General features: G+C 49.6%; 1 protein-coding gene across 1 annotated transcript in view; it reads right to left on the reverse strand.

Annotated features, from left to right (window-relative positions):
* Positions 1-440: 440 nt before the first annotated feature.
* The window catches only part of LOC144947511 (E3 ubiquitin/ISG15 ligase TRIM25-like), a 28,173-nt gene continuing 10,652 nt past the window's right edge, over positions 441-17,961 (reverse strand). Inside the window, exon 6 of the mRNA XM_078876731.1 lies at positions 441-1,102. Within this exon, the coding sequence (XP_078732857.1) occupies positions 558-1,102 (545 nt within the window). The 3' untranslated portion in view covers positions 441-557. The remainder of the gene's footprint in view (positions 1,103-17,961) is intronic.

Here is a 17,961-nt window from a genome sequence, read left to right on the forward strand (position 1 = left end):
TTGCTTGGCAGTGGCTGTGTAGAGGATTTGGTCGTCGTGTTTAATTAATGAGCAGCGTTGTGGGATGCAGTGAGCACGAATTACGCTGTACACAACTACATTGTTGTTGTTCTGTACTTTTATTGTAGAATCGACGAAACAAGCGTTTCAATTCCACTGTCCGTGAACATGTTATACTTTTTAAAATCAATATTATTATTGTTGTTTTATCTCTCCCTAAATCCATTACACCACCGGTGTATAAACACATCCCAGTTCACCATTACTAACCACTGCACCCCTAAACTACAGTCACACTCCTCTGGCAGGGTGAATACATCCACGTTGGCTTCACACACACACAGAGCGGAACTTATTTTATAACCCCACCCCATGAAGGTTGTGAGGATTGTTTACGCTCAGCCCCCGCCCCCCCTTTGTGATGGAGAGCCACGCAGCCCCGAGCCACCGACAGCCACCAGCCAGTCACGGGCGTGGCACTGCGCTTGGCAGTGACGAGGGTGGCGAGCGCCGTGCGTCGTGGCGTCTGCCCTCTGCGCTGTTCACGTTCACCTCTCTCAGGACGCACCACTCAGATCCACAATCCTCGCTGAGTCACCACTCCCATACACCCACAGCCCAGGATGTAGGGGATGAGCGAAGGTTTGGTGAAACGAGTGCAACGGCGCCATGGAGTCGGAGCTGTAAAACGACAGCAGCCCCGCGTCCCAGTCCAGATGAATCCCGACTCTCTGTGGAGGCTCCGGCACCGACAGTGAGGTCTCTACTTCGCCATGCCACATTGAGAAGCTGTTGCCATATTTCGCTAGACACCAGGAGACGTCACTCCCTCCCAGGCTGCACTCAGCTCCACGCCCTCTACGTGGGATCGTCCCATACGCGACTCCAACCCAACACCGCCCCGCGCTCACCACATCCACCTCCCAGTAGTGCTGACCCGACGAGAAGCTCTCAGAGCACAGGGCTTGTGACCAGTAATCAAAGCGGTGTGGGTGATGGGGGCGACGCTGGCGGACATCGCTCTGCGTCACTGTCTTGAGATCCGAGGAAATCTGGAGGTAGTCGTAGGCTGAGTTTGTGTCCAGAGTCGGTGAGCATCCATCTGTGGTAAGGACAGCGACGACGCTCACACAGCGGTCATGGCAACGCGTGCGCAGTAGCGGCACGAGCAGTGCACTTGGCGTGTACACACACGCTGTCGTCGTGTTGTCTGTTGTGTTGTTGTGGTACGTGATGCGTTGATACCTAACACTGTAATTATCACGCGTATGACAAATGCATATAGTAATGGTGTAGTGTGGTGTTTTATCACGCGGACAACTTGATCTTTTCTCCTGTCACTTTATTCACAGCATCCCACACGGATTCTCCTCTTGTTCAACATCACGTCCTCCTGTCGCGAACTCTTCCTCTGCAAGCCTGCGACTTCGAGCTTACTCTCTCTCTCGCTCCCCTAGCCTGTCACGGACTCTCTCTTTATACTCTACTAGCTTCTCATCCCGCTAGCCTATCACACTCAAACTAAAGATTCCGCTAGCCTCTCCACTGCTAGCCTGTCTACAACCGCACCGCCAATCTCGCCCTTTCCCCCAGCGGGGGTCTGGAGGGTGAGGTCCCGGACTTCTCTTGAATCTCTTCACTGCTTCATCTCCAACCAACTCAACCCAACTGCCTCACACGTTCCCCTTATATCCCCCTCCTCAATGCGTGCCTTCAGATGGCCCTCATCAATCCGGCGTCTTTCCGGCGTCTCTTGCACGTGTTCTCTCCCTTTTCGCCTCTATCTCTCGCCTTCTTAGCGCCTACCCCGCGTTTGTATTTGCAGCCAGCCAATCACTTCCTCTTTCCCTAATTGCTGGCGTCTCTCTATCTACTCTCACCCAGGCCACCCGCCTGCACCTGCTTATCCTGAGCTGAAAACAATCAAATGTATCGAAAGGCATCCAACACAGATAATCTGCCTTTTGCGCTTAACTAAAATGGTTGACTATTTTTCAGAACCCCAAAAATAGCCGACAATTTTAACCTCCATTTTTCTGAAGCTGGTGACCTTTTTGATAATGTATTGGGAGTCACCCCTGCTCATGCAATTTCCTACACCCCTGTCCAAACATTAAACGAAATTAGTTTGCAGCCTATCCATGAAAATAATGTTCTGAAACAACTGTCCTCCTCTACCGGAAAGGATAGTATTTCCGTCTTTGCCCTGCTAACTGTTGGTCACCTAATATACAAACCTATAGCCAATATTTTCAACCTGTCCATCAAAGAAGCATCAGTACCTCTAGAATGGAAACATTCCTATGTTAGTCCACTTCACAAAGGGGGCCCTAAATATGATCCAAATAACTACCCACCTGTCTCAATTTTGTACCCGTTGATCAAAAATTTTGAACAATGATTGAACTACCAAATTAGCAGTTTCCTGTCCGACAACAATCTATTACATCGAAACGAATCTGGGGTCTGAAAAAAATACAGCACCACATCTGCTGCATTAGACTCTCTGAATCACATTTACAGTAACCTTGATAATAAGCAGTACTGTGCCTGTCTTTTTCTTGACTTGTCCAAAGCCTTTGATACAGTGTACCACAACACCCTGCTTAGTAAACTAAGTTGCCTCCGTTTTTCTGAACACGCAGTAGAATGTTTAAAATTACCTCTCTTCTCACACCCAAACTGTTTTCACAGATGGTTGGAGGTCAAACAGTGTTAAGATAACAAAAGGGGTTGCACAGGGTTCCATCCTCGGCCCCCTCTTGTTCTCTCTTCATGTCAATGACTTGGGCACTGACCTGGATCATTCCAGGGTAAATCTGTTTGCAGATGAAATGATACTGATTACTGCTGGTCGCTCTCCAGATGACGTGATTGCTAAGCTCCAGGGTAATTTCAATAAACTACAACATCAGCTAGTTGCTCTTAAACTAGTCCTGAATACCTCCAAAACCAAGGTGCTATGCTTCTCACCAGGACTAAAGCAGGAAGTTATTTTCCCCCAATTATATTCCTTAAATAATCATCAAATAGAGCAAGTCAAGATCTATAAGTATTTTGGGGTCATCTTTGATTCAAAACTAAATTTTCCAGATCACATTGATTATATTGGTAAAAAGACAAAAAAAAAATGGTTTTCTGTATCGACACAAGCACTGCTTCCCCCCCCCCCCCCATATTCCGTTTGGAATTGATAAAAGCTACCATACTGCCTCTACTTGATTACTGTGACATTTAACCTATAAAAGGCATTTTTTGTCCGTCCGTCCATCTGCGTACGCTCACTTGCGGGGGATTTAGCTCTCGGATCGTGGGGTTTAACAAATACAATTTTGCCGGGAGGCATGCCCCGAGCCCCGCGGTGGGAATAGACATTTACGTTTTTTCGTCTCCAAACTTTAAAGCGGTTTAATTATCGATTTAGTGAGATTTCTCTTTATTTATTTATTTTTGCCGACTGGCGCACGACGAAGCATGCCGTTGCACATGCGAGAGACACTGACCAAGGCTTGCCCCTGGCAACGGGCGGTTGCCCCTGGCAACGGGCAGCAACGCCGTAGCTGCAGGGTGGACGCCATTTCTCATTCCCGTTCCAAATGCACAAAAATGAACACGCGGCGCTGAGGTAAATTCATTAAAGTGTCACGTCCTCTTCTCTCCCCCCCACCCCAATGTATGCAATTACTATTATAGGGTCGGTAGATAATACAATTATAGCAATTAAACAGTATTATTGTAGCGCGGGGGTGGGTGGGATAGCGGCCCAGCCCCCAGCCTCAGCCGGTTGGGCAATCTAGGCGAGGCCGGAGGCTCTGCACGATACTAGGCCTCGACACGCCACTTTGTCAGGCGATGACTTTGTGCTATAGAGTCGATATACCCAGCGTTGCCCGGGGGGAAAATACATTAAAAAACTTCTGAAAACTTTAAAACTAAACATACCAATGAAAATAAAACTCTGTAATTAAAAATTAAACCCCGAGCGCGCCAAGAATCGATTCTTTGGAATCGAAGGTTGTAGATTCCTTTAGAATCGGCATATTCCCGTTTTAAAAACTGCATTTCGCAAAGTATGCTTAACATTTCACTCACTACTCACCCTTACCCTCACCAGTGAGTGGTAACGGTGAGTGGTGAGTGTGAGGGTGAGTGGTGAGGGTGAGTGGTGAGGGTGAGTGGTGAGTGGTGAGGGTGAGTGATGAGGGTGAGTGGTGAGGGTGAGTGGTGAGGGTGAGTGGTGAGTGGTGAGTGGTGAGGGTGAGTGGTGAGGGTGAGTGTGAGTGGTGAGGAAGAGTGGTGAGGGTGAGTGATGAGGGTGAGTGTGAGTGGTGAGGAAGAGTGGTGAGGATGAGTGGTGAGTGGTGAGGAAGAGTGGTGAGGGTGAGTGGTGAGGGTGAGTGGTGAGGGTGAGTGGTGAGGGTGAGTGGTGAGGGTGAGTGGTGAGGAAGAGTGGTGAGGGTGAGTGGTGAGGGTGAGTGGTGAGGGTGAGTGGTGAGGGTGAGTGGTAAGTGGTGAGGGAAAGTGGTGAGTAGTGAGTGGTGAGGGTGAGTGGTGAGTTTGCACTGCTGTAAACATAGCAGGTACCACCACAGTATGTACTGCTCTCATCATAGCAGGTACCACCACCACAGTATGTACTGCTCTCATCAGAGCAGGTACCACCACCACAGTATGTACTGCTGTCATCATAGCAGGTACCACCACAGTATGTACTGCTGTCGTCATAGCAGGTACACCACAGTATGTACTGCTCTCATCATAGCAGGTACCACCACTACACTCGGTATGTACTGCTGTCATCATAACAGGTACCACCACCACAATATGTACTGCTCTAATCATAGCAGGTGCCACCACACTCGGTATGTACTGCTGTCATAGCAGGTGCCACCACCACAGTATGTTCTGCTCTCATCATAGCAGGTACCACCACAGTATGTACTGCTGTCATCATAGCAGGTACCACCACAGCAGTATGCACTGCTGTAATCATAGCAGGTACCACCACAGCAGTATGCACTGCTGTAATCATAGCAGGTACCACCACAGCAGTATGCACTGCTGTAGTCATAGCATGTACCACCACAGTCAGTATGCACTGCTGTAATCATAGCATGTACCACCACAGTCAGTATGCAATGCTGTTATCATAGCAGGTACCACCACAGCAGTATGCACTGCTGTAATCATAGCAGGTACTACCACAGCAGTATGCACTGCTGTAATCATAGCAGGTGCCGCCACAGTCGGTATGCACTGCTGTAGTGAAAGCAGGTACCACCACAACAGTATGCACTGCTGTAATCATAGCAGGTACCACCACAGCAGTATGCACTGCTGTAATCATAGCACATACCACCACAGTATGCACTGCTGTAGTGAAAGCAGATACTCCTATCGAGTTGGTAGACACTGCTATATAGAGTTAGTAGATACTAAAACAGTCAGTATATACCACTACAGTCAGTCAATATTGCTACAGTCAGTATATACAGTGAAGGAAAAAAGTATTTGATCCCCTGATGAAAATCCAGAAAAACGCATGTCAAAAATGTTATAAATTGATTTGCGTTTTAATGAGGGAAATAAGTATTTGACCCCCTCTCAATCAGACAGATTTCTGGCTCCCAGGTGTCTTTTATACAGGTAACGAGCTGAGATTAGGAGCACACTCTTAAAGGAGTGCTCCTAATCTCAGCTTGTTACCTGTATAAAAGACACCTGTTCACAGAAGCAATCAATCAATCAGATTCCAAACTCTCCACCATGGCCAAGACCAAAGAGCTATCCAAGGATGTCAGGGACAAAATTGTAGACGTACACAGGGCTGGAATGGGCTACAAGACCATTGCCAAGCAGCTTGGTGAGAAGGTGACAACAGTTGGTGCGATTATTCGCAAATGGAAGAAACACAAAAGAACTGTCAATCTCCCTCAGCCTGGGGCTCCATGCAAGATCTCACCTCGTGGAGTTGCAATGATCATGAGAACGGTGAGGAATCAGCCCAGAACTACACGGGAGGATCTTGTCAATGATCTCAATGCAGCTGGGACCATAGTCACCAAGAAAACAGTTGGTAACACACTACGCCGTGAAGGACTAAAATCCTGCAGCGCCTGCAAGGTCCCCCTGCTCAAGAAAGCACATATGCATGCCCGTCTGAAGTTTGCCAATGAACATCTGAATGGTTCAGAGGACAACTGGGTGAAAGTGTTGTGGTCAGATGAGACCAAAATGGAGCTCTTTGGCATCAATTCAACTCGCCGTGTTTGGAGGAGGAGGAATGCTGCCTATGACCCCAAGAACACCATCCCCACCGTCAAACATGGAGGTCGAAACATTTTATGCTTTGGGGTTTTTTTCTGCTAAGGGGACAGGACAACTTCACCGCATCAAAGGGATGATGGACGGGGCCATGTACCGTCAAAACTTGGGTGAGAACCTCTTTCCCTCAGCCAGGGCATTGAAAATGGGTCGTGGATGGGTATTCCAGCATGACAATGACCCAAAACACACGGCCAAGGCAACAAAGAAGTGGCTCAAGAAGAAGCACATTAAGGTCCTGGAGTAGCCTAGCCAGTCTCCAGACCTTAATCCCATAGAAAATCTGTGGAGGGAGCTGAAGATTCGAGTTGCCAAACGTCAGCCTGGAAACCTTAATGACTTGGAGAAAATCTGCAAAGAGGAGTGGGACAAAATCCCTCCTGAGATGTGTGCAAACCTGGTGGCCAACTACAAGAAACGTCTGACCTCTGTGATTGCCAACAAGGGTTTTGCCACCAAGTACTAAGTCATGTTTTGCAGAGGGGTCAAATACTTATTTCCCTCATTAAAATGCAAATCAATTTATAACATTTTTGACATGCGTTTATCTGGATTTTGTTGTTGTTATTCTGTCTCTCACTGTTCAAATAAACCTACCATTAAAATTATAGACTGATAATTTCTTTGTCAGTGGGCAAACGTACAAAATCAGCAGGGGATCAAATACTTTTTTTCCCTCACTGTACTACTATACAGTCAGTACATACTACTATGGTGAGTAGCTACGAGAGTCAGTAGATACTACTGTAGGGCCAGTAGATACTACTACGGTCAGTCGTTACTCCAATCAGTAAATACTACTACACAGTCAGTGGCTACTACTGGCTCAGTATATACTACTGTACAGTCAGTAGATACTACTACAGTCAATAGATACCGCTTCCTCTGTTGTATGTAGGGTGTGTAGGCATATATACCTACGCGGGGGTAAAGATATTTTTTGACGGGGGGATCCACAATTTTCGGAAACGTTTTACATCAACTATTTACCCCACACTTTCTACAACTTTTTTGACTTTTTGCAAGCCTCTTGTAATTGTGTTGGTCGAGAAATGGGCAAACGGCCCACCGGGCTTTCACAATATCTTAGTATCTGTGTATGTATATGTAATGTTTTTAAGAGAAGTTTTGAAATATATTCTTCACCCGGGCAACGCCGGGAACTTCCCGCTAGTCTTCTTCTTTCTTTCTTTTTCTTATATATAAAAGTCTCCACGCGCGCGTTTGCGGGGGATTTGGCTCTCGGATGGTGGGGTTTAAGTCCTAAAACATTTGCCAGCCGGCACGCCCTAAGCCCCGCGGTGGGAATAGGCTATTCCGTTTTCACGTCCGTAAACTTTAAAGTCGTATAAATTAACGATTTTGTGGCATTCTTTTTGTTAAATTATTTACTTATTGCGGGCCATCGACCGTACCAACTCACGCCAATTGTGTGGGGGAGGCGGATCCTGCCAAGTGATGCACGTTCGGTCGAGCTCACAGGGGACATTTTATTTTACGCGTTTTACATGGAATAAATATACACATCACGCTGCCGATTTCTCTTCACAGTGTGATGTCCTCTCCCCCCCCCCACCCCAATGCGTGCAGTTACTGCTATAAAGTCCTTCGATATTAATTTAATATTATTAAAGCGCTTACATAGTATTATTCTGGCTCGGGCGGGGGGATGGTGGGGAGGGGCGGGGGTCGCGGCCCAGCCCGCAGCCTGGCATTGTCTCACCTCCTCCGCCTTGCCAATCTAGGCGAGGCCACGGGCTCTGCACGGGACGAGGCGTCACCACACCAATGGAAAGTACAATGTTATTGAATCTTTTGCTAAGAACTCAGGTTTATTGTTTACTATTATTAAACAAATACATTTACAAATATTACAATGATAATGTTTGTGTACACATATCAACTCTGCTTCATTCTTTACTATTATAAAACTAATACATTTCCTAATATTACTATTGGAATGTTCGTGTGCAGAAACTACATGTGTCCCTAAAGTCGATGTCTGTGTGTGTGAGTCCATATGTGTTTGTGTGCGTGTAAGTCGATGGCTTTCTACGTGTGTGAGTCCATGTCTGTGTCTCAGACCATGTGTGTGTCTGTCTTTTTCAAACGGACAACGCCCCATGTGTGTGTGTGTGTACGTACAAGTGTTTGTGTGTGTGTCAGTCCATGTGTGTGCGTATCAGTCGCTGTGTGTGTAAGTCCATACGTGTGTGTTTCACTCAATGTGTGTGTGTAAGTGAATGCGTGTGTGTGAGTCTATGTGTGTGCATGGCTCCATCTGAGTGTGTAAGTCAATGTGCGTTTGTGTGTCTATGTGTGTCAGTCGATATGTATATGTACATCGATGTGTATGTGTGTGTCAGTCCATATGTGTGTGTGTTAGTCCACATGTCTGTGTAAGTCCATACACGTGTGTGTGTCACTCGATGTGTGTGTGTAAGTTAATGCGTGTGTGTGAGTCGATATGTGCGTGTGTGTCAGTCCATGGGCGTGTGTGTTAGTCGCTTTGAGTGCGTGGCTCCATGTGAGTCAGTGTAAGTCCATTTATTTGCGTGTCTGTAGGTCCATGTGTGCGTGTGAGTGAATTGTGCTTTATTGACCTGCTCAAGGCCTATGATACCATCAGTAGGCCTGGCGTCTGGGTTGTTTTAAATGCTTTCGGAGTCCCTGACCAGCTGCTCATGATCATCAAGGATCTTCATGATAGTGAGTGGACCCGGGTAAAACTTCCTGCCCAGGAGTCAGAGCCATTCCCTGTACACCTTGGGTGTGACAGGGATGTCCTCTGTCTCCCACATTATTTAACATATTGTATCTTTTGACCACGTAGTTCGATAAGCCTTCGATGGCTGTACTGGAGAAATTACCATATGGTACAGATACAATGGGAGGCTGATCGATGCCCGTGTGCGGTCAAGGGATGGCTACCTATTGCTCAACCATGTTATGTATGCCGATGCTCTGGTCATTGCTGCTCACTCAGAGGAGGAGTTGGAGGCACTGCTGCTGAACTTGGAGCTTGCCACTAAGAGGTGGGGCCTTACCATCAGCCCCACCAAAACTAAGCACCTGCCTGGGTATTTTGTACCATCGGACAATCCACCCCCACAACTCACAATTGCTGATGCGGCAGTTGTGGAGAGATTGGAGAGATTCCCATACCTGGCCAGTGTGCTCATGACCGGCTTCAGTTTAACAGCAGAGTTCTCACTCCAAATCAGTCGAGCGCCATATCTTTTCATTGGCTGCGTTACGCTGTGTGGAAGCTACCTGGTCTCTCGCTCCACATGAAGCTCCAGGTCTTCTCGGCCACAGTAATTCCCTCCCTTCTCTACGCTTGCGAAACGTGCACCCCCCTAATGGAACATCTTCGCCGGTTAGAAACGATTAGGCTGGCCTGCTAACGATCCATCCTGGGTTTCACCATATGTGTGTGTGTGCGTCTAAATCGATGTGTTTCTATGTGTGGGTCAACGTCTGTGTGTAAGTCCATGTGTGTGTCTGTCTTTTTCGCCCGAGCAACGCCGGGTATTTACCACTAGTTGTATATAAATCAGCCCCCAGTACTGTACTGAAGAAGCTTGACACAATTTATCACTCGGCCTTAAGATTTGCATTGAACTGCCCAAATAGGACCCACCACTGTGATCTCGACATTGGGTCAAACTTAACATCTCTTAATGTTCGACGGCTTGTGCATCAGATCTTATTTATTCACGATGTACTTACAAAAAAATGTGCAGAATACCTGCTGGATCTCCTCACTGGTTCGAAGAACAAATGTGACCTAAGGTCTTCGCTCATTTATCAGCTTCACATTCCTTATTGCCGTACAAATACTGGAGGAAGGGCCTTTGCTATTGATGCCCCCAGGGTCTGGAATGCTATTGCCAATAAACTGCAACTTGGATCACTACCTGTGAGATATTCACTCAAAACTGCTCTAGAGGAGTTGTACACCCCTAGCTGCCACTGCTATTCAGAATGGCCTAAAATAAAGTGTATCATTCCAGATGACCGCTGCAAAGTATGATCTTGAGTTTTGATGATAGTGTGCTGATCTTTAAAGGTGTATTGACATTTTTTGATTCTGATACTGATACTCCTGCTGTTATGGAGTGACTCATGCAGCCAACTATGGCTGCAGAGTTTTGGTCGTACATGGTATGTATATCAATCTTGATTTGAAGCTTTCGTGACTGCAGGAATCCATACTCTTTGTTTTTTTCGGTAAAGTCATGTAAGTATAAAATAAAATAAATTACGACGTTTCGGGCGCAACACAAGCGTCCGTTATCAGGTGGGAAAGCATGGTCTGCTGCTGATGCAGACTGTTTTAATATACCTCCGTGACTTTACCGAAAGAACCAAAGAGTATGTTATGTTTATCGTTTATTGTTAAATTTGAATCACAGTTCCTATGATCACTGTTACATTGTTTTTATAGCTTTATTTTGGTGATTTTGAAAACGTTTTGGTTTAGCCATATTTGTTTGTTGTAGTACAGAGTTAGCCTGATAACTTTAATCTACATTGTCTTATAGTTATTGTTTGACTTGCATCCCACTGGGATTTTTGCACACAGCGTTGAAATACGGTGTTTCTTCTGGAAGACTTTGCTGTTTTTTCCAGGATTTTTCTGTTGCGTGTAGTCACTTCAAGATGTTTCTCGTTTATGTTGTTTTTTTGTTGCTTTTGCACCCGAGTCAAGAGCCGCATGGCTCACAGGGTTATCTTACCTATAAACGTCACTTTTTGTCTGTCCGTCTGTCCCTCTGCGTACGCTCACTTTCGAGGGATTTGGCGCTCGGGCCGTGGGGTTTAGGAAGAATTTTTTTTGCAGGTGGGCACGTCCCCGGCCCCGCGGTGAACTTAGGCATTTCCGATTTTTCGTCCATCGCCTTTAAATCGGTCCGATTTTGTGCGATTTCTCTTTATTTATTTATTTAATATTGCCGACCGGCGCTGACCACGGCGGTTGCCCCTGGCAACGGGCAGCAACGCTGTCGCTGCGGGGTGGACGCCATTTTTAATTCCCGTTAAAAATATGCACACGCATTAACACGCGACGCTGAGGTAAATACATCAAAGTTTCACTTCCCCCCCCCACCCCAATGTGTGCACTTACTATTATAGGGTCGGTAGATAATACAATTATAGCGATTAGACAGTATTTTTGTAGCGCGGGGGGGGGTGGGGCGCTACCCCCACCCCCCCTCCGCGCCCCTAGCCTCGGCCGGGTGGGCGATCTAGGCGAGGCCGGAGGCTCTGCACGGTACTAGGCTTCGACACCCCATACGTGTCAGGCGAAGACTTTGTGCTATAAACTCGATATACCCAGCGTTGCCTGGGGGGAAAATACATTTAAAATCTTCTGAAAACTTTAAAACATTACATACCAATGAAAATACAACTGTGTAATTACTTTTAAACCCGACGCGCCAAGAATCGATTCTCTGAATCGCGCGAAGGAATCGATGGTTGTAGATTCATTTAGAATCGCCCTGTTCCCGTTTAAAATAAGTTGATTATAGAGTCGATAAAAACTGCTACGAATGGGAAATATCCGGCGTTGACCGGGGCAAAAATATTAATAAAAACTCCTGAAAACTTTCAAACATAACATACCAATGAAAATAAAACTCTGTAATTAAAAATGTAGCCCAAGCGTGAAAAGAAGCTATTCTTTGCAATAGTTGCGAAGGAATCAAGGGTTGTAGATTACTTTAGAATCGCCCTACTGTATTCCCTTTTTAACAAACTGCGTGTCGCAGACACACACATTCACACATTTTGCTTTTACATTTAACATACAAAACGTCACCATGTACTGCTGTCATCATAGGCACAAATATATACACCCTCACCACTCTCCCTCACCACTCTCCCTCACTCACCCTCACCACTCACTCACCCTTACTACTCACCCTCACCACCACTACTCACCCTCACCACTCTCCCTCACCACTCTCTCACCACTCACCCTCACCACTCACCCTTCTCCCTCAACACTCACGCTCACCCTCACCAATCATCCTCGCCCTCACTACCACCACTCATCCTCACCACTCACCCTCGCCACCACCACTCACCCTCAACACTCACCCTCACCACTCACCTCTCACCACTCACCACTGACCCTCACCACTCACCCTCACCACTCACTCTCACCACTCACTCTCACCACTCACCACTCACCCTCACCTATCACCCTCACCACGCACTCTCACCACTCACTTTCACCACTCACCCTCACCACTCACTCTCACCACTCACCCTCACCACTCACACTCACCACTCACACCACCTCACCACCTCACACTCACCACAGACCCCTCACTACTCACACTCACCACTCACACCACAGACCCCCTCACCACTCACCCTCACCACTCACTCTCACCACTCACACTCAACACCTCACCACCTCACCACCTCACCACTCATCACTCACCACACATTCACCACAGACCCCTCACCACTCACCACAGACCCTTCACCACTCACCCTCACCACTCACCACTCACCCTCACCACTCACCCTCACCACTCACCCTCACCACTCACGCTCACCCCTCTCCCTCACCACTCACGCTCACCACTCACCCTCACCACTCTTCCTCACCACTCTTCCTCACTCCTCACCACTCACCCTCACTACTCACTAATCACCGTCACCACTCACCCTCACTACTCACCCTCACCACCACTACTCACCCTCACCACTCTCCCTCACCACTCACCCTCACCATTCACCCCTTTCCCTCACCACTCATGCTCACCACTCACCATCACCAACCATCCTCACCCTCACCCCCACCACTCTCCCTCACCACTCTCCCTCACCACTCACCCTCACCTTAACCACTCACCTTCACCACTCACCCTCACCACTCACCCTCTCCACTCACCCTCAGCACTCACCACTCACCTTCAACACTCACCACTCACCACTCTCACCACTCACCCTCACCACTCACCGTCACCATTCACCACTTACCTTCTCCACTCAGCCTCACCACTCACCCTGACCACTCACCCTCACCACTCACCACACACCCTCACCATTCACCACTCTTCTTCACTACTCACCCTAAACACTCACCCCTCACTACACACCACTCACCCTCACCGCTCTCCCTCACCACTCACCCTCACCGCTCACCACTCACCCTCACCACTCACCATCACTGTGGTGGTGGTACCTGCTATCATGACAGTAGTACAAGCTGACGTTTTGTATGTGTAAAGTCAAAAGCTAAATTAGTGAATGTGTGTCTGTAAGAAATGTTAAGCATACTTGGCGACACGTAAGCAAGTTTTTTTTAAAAACGGGAATAGGGTGAGTGGTGGTGGTGAGGGTGAGTGGCTAGGGTGAGTAGTAAGGGTGAGTAGTGAGGGTGAGTGGTAAGGGTGAGTGGTGAAGGTGAGCGTGAGTGGTGATTGGTGAGGGTGTGATTGGTGAGGATGAGTGGTCAGGGTGAGGGTGAGTGGTGAGGGTGAGTGAGGGTGAGTGGTGAGTGGTTAGGGTGAGTAGTGAGGATGAGTGGTGAGCGTGAGTGGTGAGCGTGACTGCTGAGTGGTTAGGGTGAGTGGTGAGGGAGAGTGGTGAGGGTGAGTAGTGAGTGGTGAGGGTGAGTGGTAAGTGGTGAGGGTAAGTGGTGATTGATGAGGGTGTGATTGGTGAGGATGAGTGGTGAGTAGTGAGGGTGAGTGGCGAGGGTGAGTGGTGAGGGTGAGTGGAGAAGGTGAGTGGTGAATGTGAGTGGTGAGGGTGAGTAGTGAGAGTGGTGAGTAGTGAGAGTGGTGAGTGGTGAGGGTGAGTGGTGAGGGTGAGTGGTGAGGGTGAGTGCTGAAGGTGAGTGGTGAGTGCTGAGGGTGAGTGGAGAGGGTGAGTGGTGAGGGTGAGTGGTGAAGGTGAGTGGTTAAGGTGAGGTTGAGTGGTGAGGGAGAGTGGTGAGGGAGAGTGGTGGGGGTGAGGATGGTTGGTGATGGTGAGTGGTGAGCGTGAGTGGTGAGGTTGAGTGGTGAGGGTTAGTGGAGTGTAGTGAGTGGTGATTGGTCAGTGGTGATTGGTCAGGATGAATGGTGAGTAGTGAGGGTGAGGTTGAGTGGTGAGGTTGAGTGGTGAGGGTGAGTGGTGAGGGTGAGTGGTGGTTGTGACGGTGAGTGGTGATTGGTGAGGGTGAGTGGTGAGTGGTCAGGGTGAGGGTGAGTGGTGAGCGGTGAGGGTGAGTGAGGGTTAGTGAGGGTGAGTGGTTAGGGTGAGTAGTGAGGGTGAGTGGTGAGCGTGAGTGGTGAGCGTGACAGGTGAGTGGTGAGGGTGAGTGGTGAGGGAGAGTGGTGAGGGAGAGTGGTGAGGGTGAGTGGTGAGGGTCAATGGTGAGGGTAAGTAGTGAGGGTGAGTAGTGAGTGGTGAGGGTGAGTGGTAAGTGGTGAGGGTGAGTGGTGATTGTTGAGGGTGTGATTGGTGAGGATGAGTGGTAAGTTGTGAGGGTGAGTGGTGAGGGTGAATCGTGAGGGTGAGTGGTGAGGGTGAGTGGCAGTTGTGAGTGGTGATTAGTGAGGGGTGAGTGGTGAGGGTGAGCGTGAGTGGTGAGGGTGAGTGGTGAGGGTGAGTGGTGAGGGTGAGTGGTGAGGGTGAGTGGTGATTGGTGAGGGTGTGATTGGTGAGGATGAGTGGTGAGTGGTCAGGGTGAGTGGTGAGGGTGAGTGGTGAGCGGTGAGGGTGAGTGGTTGTTGTGAGGGTGAGTGGTGAGGGTGAGTGGTGAGGGTGAGTGGCAGTTGTGAGTGGTGATGGGTGAGTGGTGAGCGGTGAGGGGTGAGTGGTGAGTGGTGAGCGTGAGTGGTGAGGGTGAGTGGTGAGGGTGAGTGGTGAGGGTGAGTGCTGAGTGGTGAGAGAGTGGTTCGTTTTGAGGGTGAGTGGTGAGGGTGAGCGGTGAGGTTGAGTGGTGAGGGTTAGTGGAGAGTGGTGGGTGGTGATTGGTCAGTGGTGATTGGTCAGCATGAATGGTGAGTAGTGAGGGTGAGGTTGAGTGGTGAGGTTGAGTGGTGAGGGTGAGTGGTGAGGGTGAGTCGTGGTTGTGACGGTGAGTGGTGAGTGGTGAGGGTGAGTGGTGAGGGTGAGTGGTGAGGCTGAATGGTGAGGGTGAATGGTGAGAGTGAGTGGTGAGGGAGAGTGGTGAGGGTGAGTGGTGATTGGTGAGGGTGTGATTGGTGAGGATGAGTGGTGAGTGGTCAGGGTGAGTGGTGAGGGTGAGTGGTGAGGGTGATTGGTGAGGGTGAGTGGCAGTTGTGAGTGGTGATGGGTGAGTGGTGAGCGGTGAGGGGTGAGTGGTGAGCGTGAGTGGTGAGGGTGAGTGGTGAGGGTGAGTGGTGAGGGTGAGTGCTGAGTGGTGAGGGTGAGTGGTGAGAGAGTGGTTAGTTTTGAGGGTGAGTGGTGAGGGTGAGTGGTGAGGTTGAGTGGTGAGGGTTAGTGGAGAGTGGTGGGTGGTGATTGGTCAGTAGTGATTGGTCAGGATGGATGGTGAGTAGTGAGGGTGAGGTTGAGTGGTGAGGGTGAGTGGTGAGGGTCAATGGTGAGGGTGAGTAGTGAGGGTGAGTAGTGAGTGGTGAGGGTGAGTGGTAAGTGGTGAGGGTGAGTGGTGATTGTTGAGGGTGTGATTGGTGAGGATGAGTGGTGAGTTGTGAGGGTGAGTGGTGAGGGTGAATCGTGAGAGTGAGTGGTGAGAGTGAGTGGCAGTTGTGAGTGGTGATTAGTGAGGGGTGAGTGGTGAGGGTGAGCGTGAGTGGTGAGGGTGAGTGGTGAGGGTGAGTGGTGATTGGTGAGGATGTGATTGGTGAGGATGAGTGGTGAGTGGTCAGGGTGAGTGGTGAGTGGTCAGGGTGAGTGGTGAGGGTGAGTGGTGAGCGGTGAGGGTGAGTGGTTGCTGTGAGGGTGAGTGGTGAGGGTGAGTGGTGAGGGTGAGTGGCAGTTGTGAGTGGTGATGGGTGAGTGGTGAGCGGTGAGGGGTGAGTGGTGAGCGTGAGTGGTGAGGGTGAGTGGTGAGGGTGAGTGCTGAGTGGTGAGGGTGAGTGGTGAGAGAGTGGTTCGTTTTGAGGGTGAGTGGTGAGGGTGAGTGGTGAGGTTGAGTGGTGAGGGTTAGTGGAGAGTGGTGGGTGGTGATTGGTCAGTGGTGATTGGTCAGGATGAATGGTGAGTAGTGAGGGTGAGGTTGAGTGGTGAGGTTGAGTGGTGAGGGTGAGTGGTGAAGGTGAGTCGTGGTTGTGACGGTGAGTGGTGAGTGGTGAGAGTGAGTGGTGAGGGTCAGTGATGAGGCTGAATGGTGAGGGTGAATGGTGAGAGTGAGTGGTGAAGGAGAGTGGTGAGGGTGAGTGGTGATTGGTGAGGGTGTGATTGGTGAGGATGAGTGGTGAGTGGTCAGGGTGAGTGGTGAGGGTGAGTGGTGAGGGTGATTGGTGAGCGGTGAGGGTGAGTGGTTGTTGTGAGTGTGAGTGGTGAGGGTGAGTGGTGAGGGTGAGTGGCAGTTGTGAGTGGTGATGGGTGAGTGGTGAGCGGTGAATTGGTGAGTGGTGAACGTGAGTGGTGAGGGTGAGTGGTGAGAGTGAGTGCTGAGTGGTGAGGGTGAGTGGTGAGAGAGTGGTTAGTTTTTAGGGTGAGTGATGAGGGTGAGTGGTGAGTGGTGAGTGGTCAGGGTGAGTGGTGAGGGTGAGTGGTGAGGGTGATTGGTGAGCGGTGAGGGTGAGTGGTTGTTGTGAGTGTGAGTGGTGAGGGTGAGTGGTGAGGGTGAGTGGCAGTTGTGAGTGGTGATGGGTGAGTGGTGAGCGGTGAATGGGTGAGTGGTGAACGTGAGTGGTGAGGGTGAGTGGTGAGAGTGAGTGCTGAGTGGTGAGGGTGAGTGGTGAGAGAGTGGTTAGTTTTGAGGGTGAGTGGTGAGGGTGAGTGGTGAGGTTGAGTGGTGAGGGTTAGTGGAGAGTGGTGGGTGGTGATTGGTCAGTGGTGATTGGTCAGGATGAATGGTGAGTAGTGAGGGTGAGGTTGAGTGGTGAGGGTGAGTGGTGAGGGTGAGTCGTGGTTGTGACGGTGAGTGGTGAGGGTGAGTGGTGAGGGTGAGTGGTGAGGCTGAATGTTGAGGGTGAATGGTGAGAGTGAGTGGTGAGTGGTGAGGGAGAGTGGTTAGGGTGAGTGGTGATGGTGAGGGGTGAGTGGTGAGGTTGAGTGACGAAGAGTGGTGAGGTTGAGTGGTGAGTAGTAAGGGTGAGTGGTGATGGTGAGGGTTAGTGGTGTGGTTGAGTGGTAAGGGTGAGTGGTAAGGGTTAGTGGTGAGGGTGAGTGGTCAGGGTGAGTGGTGAGGGTGAGTGCTCAGGGTGAGTGGTGAGCGGTGAGGGTGAGTGGTTGTTGTGAGGGTGAGTGGTGAGGGTGAGTGGCAGTTGTGAGTGGTGATGGGTGAGTGGTGAGCAGTGAGGGGTGAGTGGTGAGCGTGAGTGGTGAGCGTGAGTGGTGAGGGTGAGTGGTGAGGGTGAGTGGCAGTTGTGAGTGGTGATGGGTGAGTGGTGAGCGGTGAATTGGTGAGTGGTGAACGTGAGTGGTGAGGGTGAGTGGTGAGAGTGAGTGCTGAGTGGTGAGGGTGAGTGG

This window comes from Lampetra fluviatilis, chromosome 45 (assembly GCF_964198595.1).
Source record: "Lampetra fluviatilis chromosome 45, kcLamFluv1.1, whole genome shotgun sequence".
NCBI lineage: Eukaryota > Metazoa > Chordata > Hyperoartia > Petromyzontiformes > Petromyzontidae > Lampetra > Lampetra fluviatilis.